This window comes from Astyanax mexicanus, chromosome 8, assembly GCF_023375975.1.
Source record: "Astyanax mexicanus isolate ESR-SI-001 chromosome 8, AstMex3_surface, whole genome shotgun sequence".
NCBI lineage: Eukaryota > Metazoa > Chordata > Actinopteri > Characiformes > Acestrorhamphidae > Astyanax > Astyanax mexicanus.
The window spans coordinates 8115518-8133971 of NC_064415.1; the positions used below are offsets into that span (position 1 = coordinate 8115518).

Sequence of the window (18454 nt, forward strand, 5' to 3'; positions counted from 1 at the left end):
TTCAATGCTTATGTGCTGAATTGTGAGGATGTTGGTGTTATAATAATGTAATAATGGTGATGATGATGTGATGATGATGATGATGGTGATGATGAGGGTCTTACCACACAAGCTTGGGCCACAGCATAGATTAAGAGCACTATGAGCACACACAGGACCGTTCGGATCTGTATGGTGAGGCACCCTGGAAAACACTGAGAGAGAGAGAGAACGAGAGAGAGAGAGAGAGAAAAATAGGGAAAAATAGACAGAAAAAAGAGAAAGAGAGAGAAACAGGGAAAAAAGAGAGAAACAGGGAAACAATAGAGTGAAAGAGAGAGAGAGAATGAAAAAAGAAGGAGAAATAGAGAAAGAGAGAAGAGAGCCAAAGAGAAAGAAAGAAAAAGAAAGAAAGAAAAAGAGAGATAAAGGGAGAAAAGAGAAAGAGAAAATTAAGAAAAAAGAAAGAAAGAGAGATAACGAGAGAGAAATAAAGACAGATAGAGAAAGAGAGAGAAGAGAGATATAATGAGAAAATAGAAAAAGAAAGAGAGAAATTGAGAAAAAAGAAAGAAAGAGAGAGATAACAAGAGAGAGATATAGAGAAAGAGAGACGAGAGAGAGCATATATATATATATATATAGAGAGAGAGAGAGAGAGAGGGAGAGCAAGAGAGATAGAGAAATAGAGAAAGCGAGAGAGTAGGGAGAGTAGAGAGAGAGAGAGAGGGGGGGGGGGATGAAGATTAGCTGGGAGAATTCAAATTCGTAAATCCACTTAGAAAAGACGGCAGAAGCCAAGCGGTGAACTGAACGATAAAGAGTTTATCCCGAACAAAAGCGGAAATTCAACTTAATGGGCTTTTATTTTTTTTTAAACAGCAGTTAAGAGGACAGACTTCCTGCAGCCATAGTAAAACTTGATTTGAATGAATTGAGTTTAAGGAAAATATTTGTAGTAATAAAAGTTTATTGCTCTTTATTTAATTACCCTAAAATACAGTATTTCTGTGATTTTCAAAGACATGGCAGAACTAGCTTGGGTTAAATTCCTTAAAAAAAAATCTTCAATAGGATACAGTGACTCAAACTCGTTTTACCAAATGATTGAGCAGACGTTCAGATGCTATAGGCCTTAACAATATATAAAACAAAATATTGACTACCTGGAACCACACCAAGATTCAGAAACTACTAAAATCAGTCTGACCCATTATTATTAAGTGAAAGGAGAGTATGGGAAACCAATTATCTTCCAGGAATTCATGTGGTCAGAAAAAAAAATTAGGTACCACTTTAAAATAAGACTACCTTTATAAAGGGTTCATAAATGGTTTACAATTAGTTTATTAATGGTTACTAATAAGGTTATATACATTAATAATCAGTTATAACACATACATAGAAAGAGCAACAATATAGATGGCTGTGGGTTCACTATTTGGCTAACAACAGGTCATTGTTGCCCTTTCTACGTATGTGTTATAACTGATTATTAATGATTTTTAAGGTATTTATAATCTAATTATTCACCATTAATAAACTATTTGTAAACCGTTTATAAACCTTTTATAAAGGTAGTCTTAATTTAAAGTGATACCAAAATGTAAACGTAGAAAAACACCACTAGAACTCAGGTCATGTTTAATAGTGAAAGTAAGAGCTTTCCCATATGCACACTTGTCAGTGAGACAAACCGGCAAAAATGGCTTTAATTTGCTAGGAAGCGTAATGATTGGTCTCCAGAGCAATGGAAGAAGGTTCAGCAACAGTATGTGCTGAAAGAATGAGGTCAGCTGACTACCTGAATATACTGAATATAGACCAGATTATTCCATCAATCAATGAATTTATTTCTTCCCTGATGGCACGGCCATATTCCAAGATACAGATAATGTCAGGATTGATGGTGCTGGAGTTGTGAAAGAGTGATTCAGGGTTCAGGGAGCAAGAGATCATCATTTATCATTTTCACACATGGATTGAGAGAGAGTTCACCACAGAGTCCAGATCTTAACCTCATTGAGAATCTTTGGGATGTGCTGGATGGAGAAGAGCTGCTTTGTGCAGTGGTTGGTCAGACTCTACCATCATCAATGCTGCTGCAAGATCTTGGTGAAAAATTAATGCAGCAACACTGGATTGAAATAAATGTTGAGACAAAGCAGAAACTTGTGGAAGCGATGCTACAGCAAATGTGTAAAGCTGTAATCAAAGCTAAATATTAGAGATATTAGAGTGTAAAGCCTTTGCTTTGTTTGGCAGGCAGTGTATCTAATCCAGTAGTGATCTACACGTGTGAGTGTTTGGCTCTGAATGAAAGGAGAAAAGTGATCACGTAGGGATAAAGTGAAAACAGGAATTACCGGGATTCCCTGTGTATTTATAGTCCTGAGATCCCTCAGTCTCTTTCAGTTGTTGGAGGCTGTAAATAGCACTCCTCAGGTCACATGGACCATCACATGACTAGTAACCTCCACACACCTCCTAAACTCCTGAGATAAAATCTCCTTCTCTGAGATTTTACACAGCTACTGCTGAATATTACATCCAGTTTTAATGGAAAGTTCTAAAAAAAATAATTCAGATATTTTGACACAAATGTCTTTTTTTGGGCTTTTATAAAAAATATTTAGAATTTTCTCATATTTTTCTCCCAATTTATCCCCCATCACTAGTGATGCCACAACACACCAGGAGGGTGAAGACTAACACTAGCTCCTCTTTTTTTTAAACATTCGTTCCTCACTCGGAGAAAAGCACAGCGACTCGGTTCTGATACATCAGCTCACAGACGCAGCCTTGTGCTGATCCTAGGAGTATAAAAAAAGGAGTGATGAGGGGAAAGAAAGAGCGCCATCTACTGTACTGTACCCACCCAGAGAGAGCAAGGCCAATTGTGGTCTCTCAGGGCTCTGATGGCAGCTGACGGCAAGCTGCATGACCAGGATTCAAACCAAACGATCTCCCAATCATATTGGCATTCTACCCGACAGCCCTTGCTCAAATGACGGATGACTGCCTATGAGAAGTAGGTGATAAAAATATCTGTGGTGCCTTCTTAATAGATTTTACTGCTGCTTTTGACATAATTAATGGTTTTAAACCATCATTTGTTAGCTGGATAAAGAGCTATTCTGAGACAAATAGGTCTCAGAAGCTTTTTTTAGAGTGTGGGGAGCCACAAGAAAGTTGTTTAGGGACATTAATGTTTTCTATCGTCACCATTGACCTTACTTTGGCTGTAAATGATGCAAAAGTTGCTACAAGAAATTGAGGGTTGGGTAAAATAAAATATACTCGTCCCTAACATATCTAAAATAAATATATTTTATTTGGCTCCAAGTATTCCTTAACGCATGACCCAGTGCTTCATCTTTCCATTAATAAAAATACCTAAGAAAATGTAAAAAAAAACAATAAAATACTAAATAAAATGAGGTTCGCCCCTGCACTGTCCAAGCCACTAATAACACCAACAATCAGGCCATGCTTAAAATTTCATAGGTCACATTTCCCTCATTCTAGTGATTCATATGGATGTACCCTACAGTAATTAACATAATTTGATGCACTGCACTGCTGCAACATGATTGGCTAATTAGATATTTGCTTAAAAGTGAGTACATGGTACAGGTGGCAGTTTGTGTTGGTGGAATAAAATGTGTATTGAAAGTAAAGTAGTTTACCTGCACTCTAGTGACATGAAGATACATGATACAAGCTACAAGGAAACAGATGCAGAAAACCAGCAGCACCAGTACTACTGTCCCCCTGAGATAAGAAGAAGAGGGAAGAGAAAATAGAGGAAAAGGATTATTCAGGAATAACAACTTTATATTAAGTGTAGACACTTTTGTGTAGTCATAAATTAGCAATCTATGTAATAACACAATAATAACAGTGTAACTACTGGTAAAGTACGCATTATTAATGATTTATTACAGTTGTACAGGTTATGTCATTGCACTTGTCAACATCAATTTTGACTTTTGTGTTTAATAGGGTATAGTGTGTGTATTTTCATGTGTAATGTTGTGTGTGGATTAAGTTGTGTATTTATATTTCTCCAATTAGAGCTGCAATTGTTTTTTAAATACTAAAAAAAACAAACATTATTCAGATATCTCTATGGGAAGATGGACAACATTTTTGGCTATATCTCACTGACCTTCACACACATGTGTAATTACATAAACTGTACAACTGTAACTAATCTGTAACATTGCGTAATGCATTAGTAGTTACGCTGTTATTACATAGATTGTTAATGTGTAATTACACAGTTATCAGAAACACTTATCATGAAGTTGGACAGTAGAAAAGATTGGTAATATTGATTTATAATCAACATAATTCAGTAAAACATCCTCCAACTAGATCTTATGATATTGAAGGTGCTGTCTATAATTCTGGAGTACTAATAATACATGTACAAACCAAACATTCTAACACAAAGATTAACATTTACAGCATTTTTTGCATTATAAGGTGCACTTCAAACCTTTTAATTTTCCACAAAATCATAAGTGATCTTTATGTATGAATTTTACCATTCTGGTATTAAGGAGCAGTAAAGCCACTCTGCTGAAGTACAGCGTTTTGGAGCAGTATTAGCATTAGCCGCTAACCATGCTAAGCTATATCTCTTTCAATATTCAGAGGTGAGTATATTGAACTGTTGTCTGCGACTAACCCTGGCTAGCACTGCTGGAGCAGTAATAGCATTAGCTGCTAACTGTGCTAAGTGCTAGCTCTTAGACCGTTTAGAGGAGAGTATTTCGGACTGTAGTCTGCATATTTACTGTGTTAAAATAAGATACGTGGAATAAAACGCTAGCTAATATCGCCCTGCCTTACCGGAACACTCAGGGTTCCTCAGTGTAGCGATGTAACACCGGTTAGCTGCTAATGCTAATGCTGCTGCACCCAGCCTTAGTGAAAATCTGGAAATCTAAGCTTCCTGTAAATAAACAGAAGCGCTTTACTCACTCAAACAAACTGTTTTGAGTAAAGAAATCTGTGTAAATTAACATCCAGCACTCTTTCGACTTTAAGAATATTCCTTACTAGTGTCTCATAATGCGCCTTATAATCCAGTGCGCCTTATAGTGCAAAAAATACAGTAGCCTAATCTTTAAGCCTGAGTCTAAATGCAGTACAGAGGTAAAGGCTTCATATTTACTGTGGCATGATGAGAAGATAGACAAGGCCAAACAAGGCAGCTAGGATTAGAGAGAGCACCACCGCTCCAGTGAAGTACTCATCGTGTAAATGATGATACTGAAAAACAGAACAAACACATGATTCAGCCGTTCAACGCATTCAATCAACACCAACAGCAATGTTCCTCCTGAGCTCAAGTCCAGTCTGTCTGAGAACGCCTGAGATCTGATTTTGGATTGTTTTAATCTATGCTTTTCTATTGTAAAACTTCCTAAAAATCTAGACCTAAATCTAAACCTAATAATGTAATATAGGGTATTGATTGTTCATTGTCTATTGTATTATTTTACATTTTATCATTGTTTCCTTATATTTGAGACTAAATTACGTGGAAAACATTGTTCATTCAATGCTCCCATTGTCATATTTTTAAGAACTTATCAAAACATTAATTACTACAAGGTGGATTTCAACAGGTCAGAATACATCAGAGCATAAACTTGAAAACAATAAGAAGCTTGTATACTATAACTATGTATACTATTTAAAACTTTTGAAAAGTTTGGATAAAAAAAATCTGTTCAAAATTTTTGTTTTTTAGTTTTTGCATTGGTATAATAAATCTGTTTCAATTTTTGTTTATATTTTTGTTTCGACATTGATGTTACAACAATAAGATCTCGATCATAAATGTACACACTGGATTAAAAAAAGGACTTTTATACCTTAAAAAGGTCTGGAAATCTTTCCTTTTTAAACTTTGGGTAAAATAAATCAGTTTAAAATTTTGGTCTTTAGTTTTGGGATTGGTATCGCAATGATAAATCAGTTAGATCTCAATCATAAATGTACACACTGGACTTTAAATGGACTTTTATACCTTAAAACGGTGTGAAAAGGGTTATTTGTTAAATTGTGGCAAAACATTTATTAAAAATATAATATGATAAATTTATTACATTTATGTAATTTTTTGTTTTTTTTTTTAGTTTCTGCATTAATGTTACAACAATAAATCAGCAAGATCTCACGTATAAATGTATACACTTGAATTTAAATTAACTTTACACTATAAAAATGTGTGAAAATGGCTATTTGTTAAACTTTGGGTAAACAATTCAGCTTAAATTGTTTTGGTGCAACAACAATAAATCTGCAAGATCTTAATAATAAATATATACACTGGAATTTAAATTAATTTCATACCTTAAAAAGGTGTGAAAAAGTTATTTGTTAAAACTTTTATTTATTAAAAATCAGTTAAAAATTTTTGGTTTTAACTTTGTCATTAGTATTAAAATGATAAATCAGCAACATCGTTATAATAAATGTATAGACTACAATTTAAGCATACTTTTAAAGGTTAATTTTGCTAAATGTAATGATAAAATGTTGTTGTCTTTATTTTTTCATTCACTCTTTACTGTCTCAAATTCGTGATTGGCTGGAATCGCGGCTACGTAGCTTTAGCGCGATGCTAACGTGTCTCACCCTCTTCTCGCGCTCGGAGCACTTGTACATGAGTGTGAGAAAGTGCAGGTCGGCAGTGTCCGACTCCGTCTGCCGCGCCTCGATCAGACGGCCGATGTAGCGGTTCACTCGGGTCCCCGGGCTGCTCTGAGTCACGTTAGCAGCTACGGACGTCCGGTTCCGTAACTTCTCCGGAGCCGAGCGGAGAACCCTCCTCTGCAGGAGAACAGCAGTGAGACACAGAGACAGAGATTAATATCTAAGTTACAGTACAGAAACAGTACTGAAAAGGTTCATATTCATAAAGTTTTAAGAGTTCTGAAATCAATATTTGTTTTTTTATCACAGTTTTCATGCATCTTGGCATCATGTTCTCCTCCACCAGTCTTACACACTGCTTTTGGATAACTTTATGCTGCTTTACTCCTGGTGCAAAAATTCAAGCAGTTCAGTTTGGTTTGATGGCTTGTGATCATCCATCTTCCTCTTGATTATATTCCAGAGGTTTTCAATTTGGTAAATTTGGTATTTTTAAGTGCTCTCTTATTTTTTCAGAGCTGTATGTTTATATATGTGACCTTGTTTTATTGTACATTAAGTTTGTCTCATTATTTTATTAATTCTAATTTTATTTTGCTGTATTTTAGTCAACTATCGCTTTATTTCAGTCCTCTGTATGTCCTGTACATTCCGCCGCTGTCCAATGAAAAACAAGCATCTCCAAAACAGCAATTTTATAGGAGAGAAGAAAAAAACTTCTAAATTCTCAATGGAAGTCAATGTAAAAAGAGTTTATTTCAGGTCATTTTGAAGCATTTCTATTGGTCCGTTGATCAAGAAAATTTGGCACAGTGTAAAGGACAGTTTTTGTGTTTTTCTTTGGACAGTGACGATATGCACTATTGACTAAACCTCTCAAGCTAGAGCCTGCAAGTTTTGGTGTTTCCCCTCCCCTTACCTTGTGGTTTGCGAAACTATTCATACCTCTTAAACTTTTTTACATTTTGTCACCTTTACAACCACAACCTTAATTGTTTTTTATTGAGATTTTAAGTGATAAAACAACACAAAGTAGCACAAAATTGTGAAGTGGAACGAAAATTATATATATATGTTTTAATATCAATCAATTAGTAAGTGTGGGGGAAAATCAACATTTATTCCATGTATTCCTGATTTACTTCATATATTCATAATCAATTATACTGATTATTCCTGTTAATCATTCAATATTCATCCTGTTAATCATTCAATCAGTATGTTATCATTGATTTTATGTGAACTGTGTATTCTCTGTTCCTGGGACATACAGGCTCAGATTTGAGGCCTAAAGAGATGAAATCAAGTTCTGCCCGGAGACAATTTTCGTCATAATAAATGGTGTTTTCTGATTCATGAATTATCCTCTCCTAAGGATTGGAAAATTAAGTTTGCCTGGAAACTGTCTTGTCAGAGTAAAATAGAGTTTTCTGATTTGTGTGAATTATTTTCTCCAAAAAGCTTATCTTCTGTTGTACTTGCAGTTTTTGGTTCCTCTTTTTATATCTGGTAGGGACCTGTTTCCAAACAGATCACGTGGACATTACCTCATGTATGAACGAGGACTGTATAAAATGGAGAGGGTGGTCCGACTGAAGGGGGGCTCCAATCTTCTGACTACTCTCATCCTCAAATTTATTTGCTTTGCTAATATTTCTTTGCAACTTCAATAATAAAAAACCTATTCTTTGGCATCCCGGGTCTTTGATTGTCGTTTGTCGATTTCCACGACAATTGGCGTCCCTGGGTGGGCTTCCCGAGCCACCGGGGCCTCGAGACTTCAGGAGGAAAACGGAGGACGCTCTTGGGTTATAAAGAAAACTCAACCTTAAAAAACCTCGACTGTTTAGAGGAAAAAGGCGTTTCCTCTGGAGGGGTCGAGAGGTGTCCGGGGCCGCGGAAGCCGCACCACGTGTGAGTATATTTTTATATCTTTCTTCGTCTGGCTTGAGCCCCCTGGCACACAGTCTGAGTTGATGTGAAGTGGTTAGAGGCAAAAGGAGGAACCTGTAATTTTTTTTGGTGCTGTGTGTTTGCCTCAATCCAAGATTTGGGGCATAGCCCAGAAAAAACTGGTTCCTGGGGGCCGGATAACCCGCCTTTGTATGACGATATTTAAAGGTTAAAGATTTTTTCCCCTGGTTTTTTGGTGAGAAAACGGAGGGCACAGTCTGACGGGGCTGTGAGCACATAGGCACAGCGATAGAGTCGCGAACCTGCTGGTAAAGAAAAATGGATCGATCCCTCATCTGTGTGTTGAGATCGGGGGGTTTCGGGCCAGAGGGGAAACTTTGTTAAAGTACATTTTTCTAAGGGGAAATGAACGGGATGCTGAAAGACTAGTGTCTTACCAAAATTTTTTTTGATATCTAATTTTTTTCTTTTTTGGCTTCGCTCCGCTCCGCTTCCTTTTTTTTTTTTTTCCCACTTCTAAAATTTTCTGTCTGGGGTCTTTTTTTTAAATTCACAAAAATATGAGAGCTTTTCTCTCGTCGTTTCCTGTTTAGAGGGGGTACATGCGTTCATATATGCAAAATACATACATGTGTACATAGGAGTGGGTATATGTGTGCATGGTGATAAATGGAAAATTCTGCATGTGGGAATGTATGTGTGAGAATATATATATTAGCATAGTAGGAGGGATTTATTAATTTTTTTTTGGTAAAATTTTAATTAAAAATTACAAGTTGAAGCAAGTGTTGAAATATAGAAAATATGGGACAAAGACAGAGCAGAACTAACCAAGCTGAGCGGGGTACTGTTGAGAGGGAATATGGGGGACCGAATTTTAAGTTTATGGAAGTAAATTATGGTCCACAGAGCGTTCGCTCAATAGGACAATGGGTCCAACAATGCGGTTTCCCGGAAACGGGAAGCTTCAGCCTCAGACAGTTAGACACACTCAAGCAGAATTTAGAACTGGTAGAGAAGAATAATGAACAGATTTTAAATCAAATAAAGATAGAAAAGAAGAGAGCAGACAGAGAACGTTTGACTAAGAAAATAAGGGAGGTAGACTGGAAGGCTTTTGGGATGTGGTTAGATGAGGCTCACAAGCGTTATCGAAAAACACAGACAGTGCAGCTAGGGCAGGCAGGAACTCCGACCTGTTCTCAGTTTGTGTCCAAACAGGGGGACCCTGACCTGGACTCCGCCCCGCCTCGCAGACGCGAACACATGGCTCCACATCAGACACTGCCAGAGCAACTGAGCCGACTGCAGCACGGAGCAGAAGGCCACGCCCAAAGGGGAACGCCCCTTCCACCTCAAAGCCAATCGCAGATCGACCAACGAGGATCACGCCTTCAGGGCGGGGCCACCGAAGTTCTGTCACTGACTGACCAATCACCACTGGCTGCATCTACACCGCACGTCATCAGGTCCTGCCCTCCCCCAGCATACGACAACCTATCAGGACAAGGACCATCTGACTGTCTGAACAGCGAGCCTGCCAACGCTCCATCAGCCCCACCCGCAGAGCACTCTCCGATGACGACACTGGACAGCACATCAGTGGAATACGTGAAGGAGTGGAAAAAACAAAAGGATGAACTGTTCTATCCGAGTCAAGCTGAAAGCATGGCCGCTAGGCTCAGATCACATAACAGACCACTGCAAGACAAGCATTTACAAACACCAATGATTGAAGTTTCAGGTCCAGATGGAACGATTCTGGTTCACAGGCCATGGACTCTAACTGACATTAAAGAGGCCATGAATCATCTACCGCAACTGAGAACGGTGGGTGGAGACAAGTTCGGGAAGGAACTTGAAGTGTTTTGCAGAGAATTCAGACCAACTTCAGATGAACTGCGACGACTCCTAATGGCAAAGCTGGGGTCAGACTGGACAAAGATTTCAGGAGATTGGCCAACCGCCAATGTTCAGTTGAAATCTCCAACCTATGCAGCTGCTGAAAACGCAGACTACAGGACAGCGGTGACAAACCTAAAGCAAGGACTGAAGGATGCTTTTCCTCTACAGATGAATATGGACAAAATTGCAAAATGTGTCCAGAATGAGGGAGAGACAATTGCTCAATACCTCAACCGCTTGATTGAAGTGCACACGGACCATTGTGGTATTGAGCGACCAGCACAGTTGGCCGCAGGCGGACAGACAGTCGGACCGTGGGAAGCACACCTCAGGAACAGCTTCCTGAATGGCATGAAGCCCAGTGTGGCAGAGACTGTAAAAAAATTATGCGTCGGTTGGCAGGGCGAGACTCTAGCCAACGTGGAAAAGTATGCCATTCATACAGAGGGCATCCAGAGGGAAGCAGAATTGAAAAAAGTCGAAAAAAGAACAAAGGCAGAAAACACTGCGATCCTTACTATGTACCAGCACATTGGAAGACAAGCACAGGATGAAAGAGGAAGGGGACGTGGCAGAGGGAGAAGAAATGACTGGGAACGCCAGCAAGGACAAAATCCGGGAATGATACGTTGTTTTTATTGCCAACAAATGGGACATTTCAAAAAAGACTGTGAGGCGAGAAAGGCTGACGAAAAGAGGAAGCAGAAGGCTGATTGACGGGCGGAGGAAGGGCCGGGGGACCCCACTGAAAACAGGAAGGGTGACGTAAAATCTTTACACACACACACACACACATTTTTGCAATACACATCTTTCCCATTTAACCAACTACCAAAAATACCCCTGACAGTGGGTGAGAAAAAGATAGAACTTTTGGTCGATTCTGGGGCAGCTCATTCTGTAATAACAGAAATTGATGCTAATTCTATCTCACAGCTCAAGGTCACAGATAGAAGTCTTTGTACAGTGGGAGCAACGGGCCACTCTGCTGTGGAATATTTTAGTGTACCTTTGAGATGTGAGACAGAAGAAGGCCGCATAATGATGCACTCATTTTTAATTTCGGAAAATTGCCCTATCAATTTGCTGGGCAGAGACCTTATGTGCGCTTTAAATTTGTCACTCACCTCATCGCCGGATGGGGTTGTTGTAACTGAAAACTCACTTTCCTGCGCCCAGTTGGGACAAAAAGAGGAACTGTGTGTCTATCAGTGGCTACCAACCCCAGACTCCACCAAGCAGTTTCCTGAGGTTTTGCTGAGTCATGCTAGAGAGGTAATGAGTGACAAGCTAGAATTTATGACAGCTCAGACCATTCATTGTACTGCAAATGTACACGTGGGTAGAGATCAACAGTACGAGGAACGATGGTTTGGGGGTGGGACTAAAAATGAAACATTGCATTTGGAAACTCTATTTTGGAACAACGAGTTCTGTGCGTGTTCAGTCGGACTAAATGAACAGCAAATGGGTTTGTACGAGGTTGCAGATGCGGCCCCGCACATTTCACTGGTAAAACCCCAAACTGCCACTTGGCAAAATTTGGGCCAGTGGATAAAAAAGCTGATTCGGATATCGGACTGGACACACACAGACAAACCAAATGTGTGGTACTGTGCAGCAGTGAAAGTTTTCAAGCGCAATTTGAATCTCACTTCCTCTTTTTCTAGAAGTATTTCCCTAAGCTCAGAAAAAGAGGAACCATCCCAAAGCTCACAAAAAGAGGAACCAGATACCACAGTAAAATCAGTGCAGGCTTTGCTGAAACTGTACCCAAAATTAATTGAGGTCCCTCAAAAGCTTTGGGCAATCACACAATACGATGTGGGCTTAGTTAGAAACGCTGAACCAGTGGTGATCACCCCAAAAAGTAGTTTTCGACCCCGTAAGGCCCAATACCCATTGAAGCCTGAAGCCCTTGAAGGTATCAAGCCAGTATTCCATTCTCTCTTAAAGGCTGGAATCATAATTCCTTGCAATGACTCACCAGTACGTACTCCAATTTTTCCTGTAAAAAAGGCTCGAAAGCCTCCACAGCCTGATGATTGGCGGTTTGTACAAGACTTGCAAGCTGTAAATTCTGCAGTGGTGCAAAGAGCACCAGATGTTCCAAATCCTTACACAATTCTCTCACAGATACCTAGTAACTGTAAATGGTTTTCAGTGGTCGACCTAGCCAACGCTTTTTTTAGCATTCCTGTGCACAAGGATAGTCAGTTCTGGTTTGCTTTCAAGTTTGGTGATAGGTGCTTCACTTTCACACGTCTGTGCCAAGGGTTTTGTGATGCACCTACAATTTTTAACCAAGCCCTGAAAAATAGTCTGGATTCATTGGTGCTAAGCGAAAATAGCGCCATCTGCTGTTATGTTGATGACATAATTCTTGCATCAACCACACAGCAACAGTGTGAAGCTGACACTATAAAATTGCTCCAGCACCTGGCAGCAGAAGGTCACAAGGCTAGCTTGTCAAAACTACAGTTTGTAAAACAATCTGTGAGATTTTTGGGCCATGACATCTCAGCAGAGGGTAAACAACTGTCTGTTGACCGAATATCAGTCATTCAAAGCCTACCAAAACCTGTTACTAAGAAACAAGTGATGTCATTCATGGGTATGTGTTCCTATTGCAGGACTTTCATCCCAAACTACTCTCTGCTAGAGGCACCCCTGCGTGAGATGACCCTGAGCCCTGGCCTCACTGCATCATCAAAGGTGAACTGGACTCCAGAGGCTGAGAGAGCCTTTGTGGAGATCAAACTGGCTTTGCAAACAACGCCAGTGTTGGGCCTTCCGGACCCAACAAAACCATTTGTGCAAGCAGTAGACGAAAGACAGGGGTGTATGCTGTCTGTATTGATGCAAACACATGGGGACAGACTGAAGCCGGTGGCATATTTTTCTGCAAAATTAGATCCAGTCGCTGCAGGCCTTCCTCCATGTCTGAGAGCAGTGGCAGCTGCTGAGAAAGCAGCAACAGCCTCCAGGGACCTGGTTGGCTATTCACCACTGACTCTGTTAGTACCCCATGCAGTCACACACCTTCTTTCTCAGCACAAAACTTCACATTTGTCCACACAACGTTGGTTGAAGTATAACACCGTTTTGCTAGAAATGCCAAATATCACTGTTAAACGATGTTCACCTCTTAACCCTGCATCTCTCCTTCCTCTAGATACTGATGGAGAACCTCATGACTGTGTGGCACTAACAAATGAACTTTGCACCCCCAGACCTGACCTGAAGGACACACCGCTTCATAACCCGCAGCTGCTGCTTTATGTGGATGGATCGGCATCAAGGGATCCAGAGACGGGACGAAACAGAGTAGGCTTTGCTGTGGTAACTGATAGTGAAACAGTAGTGTCTGGCGCATTGCCATCAAATCTTTCCGCCCAGGCAGCGGAACTAAAAGCCGTCATAGAGGCATGTAAATACGCCACAGGTAAGTCTGTGGTAATTTTCACCGACAGCAGGTACGTTTTTGGAGTAGTTCATGACTACGGGGCTATCTGGAAGCAGCGAAACTTCCTTACTAGCTCAGGGGCACACATAGCTCATCACAAGCTCGTCTCCGAACTCCTCGATGCCATCCTGTTGCCAGCAGAGATAGCAGTTTGCAAGTGTGAGGCACACACAAAAAAGACAGACTCTATCTCTTTAGGTAATGCCAGAGCTGATGCAGCAGCAAAACGTGCAGCTTGTAACACTGTGTGCAGCTTGCCATCTCTGCTTTGTGTAAAAACTCCTTTTTTGCAGGTGTCAGAGATGCAGGAGCGCTCCTCACCCTCAGAACGGGCTGAGTGGAAGAAGGCTGGTTGCACCGTAAAAGACGGTGTCTGGACATGCCCGGGAGGACGCCCGTGCCTGCCAAACTGCATGTTTCCCTATTTTGCAAAATTGTCACATGGGAAAGACCATGTGTCTAAAGGGGGGATGATAGCACAGGTCACCAAACACTGGTTTACGAAAGGGTTCTCAAATTATTCTCAAAATTTTTGCAAACGATGCATGATTTGTGCCACACACAATGTGGGCCGAGGCTTAAAAATGGAACAAGGGGCTCACCCACTGCCAAACGGTCCATTTGAGCATCTTCAGATGGATTTTATAGAACTCACACCAAGTGAAGGGAAAAAGTACTGCTTAGTGTGTGTGGATATGTTTTCCAAGTATGTAAATGCGTACCCCACAGCTAAGCAAGATTCGGAAGCAGTGGCTAAAGCCCTGGTAACAGACCTAATCCCACGATGGGGAATTCCGCAAAGGATTTCTAGTGACAATGGAACACCGTTTGTGAGCACAGCGCTCAAACAAGTAGGTCAATATTTGGGGATTGACATGAGACAACATTGTGCCTACCACCCCGCTAGTGGAGGGGCAGTAGAGAGAGAAAATGGCACTCTGAAAAACAAATTAAGCAAATGCTGTGCAGAAACAGGTCTTGGCTGGACAAAGGTCCTGCCAATTGTATTGATGCAGATGAGAATGCGAGAAAGGCCAAAGAACCAACTGAGCCCTTTCGAAATCCTGTTTGGACGACCGCCAAGAACTGGTATAGGGCCCATTAGGGGGCCTGTGCCAGATGCGGCGGGGTGTGATGATCTAATGTTGTCATACTGTAAGAATTTGTCCTCTGCACTAATTTCTGTGCATCAACAGGTAAAAGCTGCCCTGCCACAGCCTGCAGGAGAACCGCTGCACGATTTGGAACCAGGCGAGTGGGTCGTGGTAAAAGACTTCAGGAGGAACAGGTGGCACAAGCCCAGGTGGACGGGACCGGTGCAGATCCTGCTGACGACGCAGACGGCGGTCAAGGTGGAAGGACGAGCTACGTGGATACACGCCAGCCACTGTCGGAGGGTTCCAGAGCCAGAGGAAACAAATCCATAAATGTCGGATGTGGAGTGGATCTGGGCGCATTCTGGCTCTCGGATACTTGGAGAGCCGCACGACGCAACAGGGCAGTGGGGAGGCGCCGTCCCTTTCCTGCCACCACACGCCCTTCGAATCAAGATACAGCACCTCCTTCTTCAAAACCCAGACAGTACTGTCGTGCGGGCAAAATATCAAGGGGTAACAAACAACCTATACACGTATGACATTACATTATATAGGTTGAGACAAGCACCCCCGGAGGTGGCAGTAATAGGCTTGGGCCTAACGTGTCAGTGGAACTATAAGCCTGACTATCTTTTCTGCCAGCAGACCACATTTGGGTTGCCATTTCAGGAGGCGGGTCCAGTGACGACGACAGGGGTGTGAGAGCGCCTCGCTGAGGGGGGAAGAGGGCGATTTTGGGCGTGCCCGCCACTCCGAGCCCCAGACGCGTCAAGAAAGGCAAACGCTCACCCCAACCCCTCCTCCTGAGTGTGTAGACCCTATGCCAAACATCATTCTGCCTCCAACAAACTGGTTTTGCAAGTTGTTGGGTCACCAGAGACGGTGCAAAAGGTGTGCTGTTGATAGAGACACAGAACTTTTAATTCCAAGAGAAAGGAAGCAAAAGCACAATAGACAATGAATTTCATGTATTTTTTCCTTATTGCTCTGGGAGCAGGACAACAGCAGGACATTGTACATCTGACCATCACGGAAGGACACACGGCAACGTTCAAGTTTGATTTCTGTGCAGTGGCAGCATGCCCAACTGAACAATACGAGAACCAGCTGATTGCTGCTGACAAATATGCATGTTTGGGTACAAATTGGCAACATGATCCTACTGATGTGTGTAGAGGGTGGGATGAGGTATGGTGGAATACTGGGGTAAATGGTTACACATACACCACTTCCACCACAAAGTGGAGAACCCTTCAGAACAGTATTTCTATAATTCAGGGGAAGGTCGCTCCACCATGTGTCACACTCAAGTGTAATCCCATTTTTTTGACTATAAGAAAGGCTACAAAGTACATGACAGGTACGTTCGGTTTGGGAGCTGATGTAAGTGGTCGAGATCCAATCGGGAGATTTAAAATAACTGTAGTAGACAAAAGCGTTGTAACACCCTCACCAACACCCGCCTTGACTGTTAACACTGTGGCCAAGATACAATTTAATAATCCACAAGAGCTTATTGCAGTTGCTACTGGGTTCGCTGATACAAATAAATGGTTAGATTGGGTCACGTACACCGCACTTTCCTTAGGGAAGCAAAACTGTTATGCATGTTCTGTAGCAAAACCAGCTCTGACTGCTGCCCCATTTCCTGGTCTATTGACTAACGAACAACGTATCAGGTGTATCCTCCTGTTACTCTCTGACAGGACTACCCCATTTGATCCATATTGTCGTAACTTCCACTGGGACTTCCCCATAGTTAAGAAGATAGGTGGCTACCCACCTAGATTCACTCCAACAATTGGCAACTATACGTGCTTCACTAGGACTGTGGACGGGTATCCGTTTATAGGTAATTTTCCACACTGTACTGTAGTGTATTCTTCTGCGCAATTACTGAAGTGGAATCGCAACCTTGCTGAAATGACAGTTCCTAGAGCAGATACCTGGTGGACATGTACCCCAAATACTTTAAGGCAAACCCTACCTAACCATTGGTCAGGCACGTGCGCTTTGGCTATGTTAACTATGCCGGTAACAATAATCTCTTTAAATGACTCCAAAACGGCCCTCAGAGACCACCATTTGGTAAAACGTTCTGCCCCAGGGGGTAGTTTTGACGATCGTGTGTACATAGATGAGATCGGCGTTCCAAGGGGGGTGCCGGATCAATTTAAGGCCAGAAACCAAATAGCTGCGGGATTTGAGTCCGTTTTGTTCTGGTGGTCCACCATTAACAAGAATGTTGATTGGATTAATTACATATACTATAATCAACAGCGGTTTGTTAATTATACACGGGATGCCGTTAAGGGACTGGCTGAACAGTTGGATGCCACCAGTCTCATGGCTTGGCAGAACCGTATTGCATTGGATTTTCTGTTAGCAGAACGGGGAGGAGTTTGTGTAATGTTTGGCTCCACCTGTTGTACTTTCATCCCCAACAACACAGGTGTTGACGGTAGTGTTACAAAAGCCCTAGAAGGCCTCACGTCTTTAGCAACTGAGTTGTCAGAGAACTCAGGTATTGTTGATCCTTTTTCTGACTGGTTACAAGCATGGTTTGGAAAGTGGGCCACGTTGGTGAGTTCTTTCTTTAGTGCAGCAGCAATAGGGGTTGTCATCCTCATTACCTGTGGATGCTGTTTAATCCCCTGTCTCAGAGCCCTGGTATTGCGTTTAATTAAGACGGCTCTAACTAAACGGGAAACTGAACATTATTATCAAATGTTATCTGTCACTCAGCCGCACACCGCCAGTTCCCTAGATTCCCCTGATACAACATCCACTTCAGTCCCTATTACGACGCCTAGCTGGACCTCAAGCCCGGCAGATGTCGATGATGATCCGGTTTCCTCAATTCATTCCATATTTTAATTTGCTTCTGATTTTTTAATTTTGTCTGGATTTTACTTTCAGCCTTTCATGCTTAGCAAAACACACAGAGTGGTATACACTCGCAAAAACAGCCTTGCATACATCATGTCTTTTCTTTTCTACATTTATCATATATACATCACTGTAATCAGCATTTAACGTTGAAAATTTCTTATTATTGTATAATCAAAATGAAAATTTTTGATTAAAAGGGGGGAAATGTGGGGGAAAATCAACATTTATTCCATGTATTCCTGATTTACTTCATATATTCATAATCAATTATACTGATTATTCCTGTTAATCATTCAATATTCATCCTGTTAATCATTCAATCAGTATGTTATCATTGATTTTATGTGAACTGTGTATTCTCTGTTCCTGGGACATACAGGCTCAGATTTGAGGCCTAAAGAGATGAAATCAAGTTCTGCCCGGAGACAATTTTCGTCATAATAAATGGTGTTTTCTGATTCATGAATTATCCTCTCCTAAGGATTGGAAAATTAAGTTTGCCTGGAAACTGTCTTGTCAGAGTAAA

At 41.2% G+C, this 18454-nt stretch overlaps 1 protein-coding gene across 1 annotated transcript in view; it reads right to left on the reverse strand.

Moving 5' to 3' along the window:
- Positions 1–18454, reverse strand: part of adcy1b (adenylate cyclase 1b) — a 173205-nt gene that overhangs the window by 35142 nt on the left and 119609 nt on the right. Inside the window, exons 9-12 of the mRNA XM_049482059.1 lie at positions 6637–6831; positions 5165–5262; positions 3669–3753; positions 105–194 (exon numbers count right to left, since the gene is read on the reverse strand). Of these exons, the coding sequence (XP_049338016.1) occupies positions 105–194; positions 3669–3753; positions 5165–5262; positions 6637–6831 (468 nt within the window). The remainder of the gene's footprint in view (positions 1–104; positions 195–3668; positions 3754–5164; positions 5263–6636; positions 6832–18454) is intronic.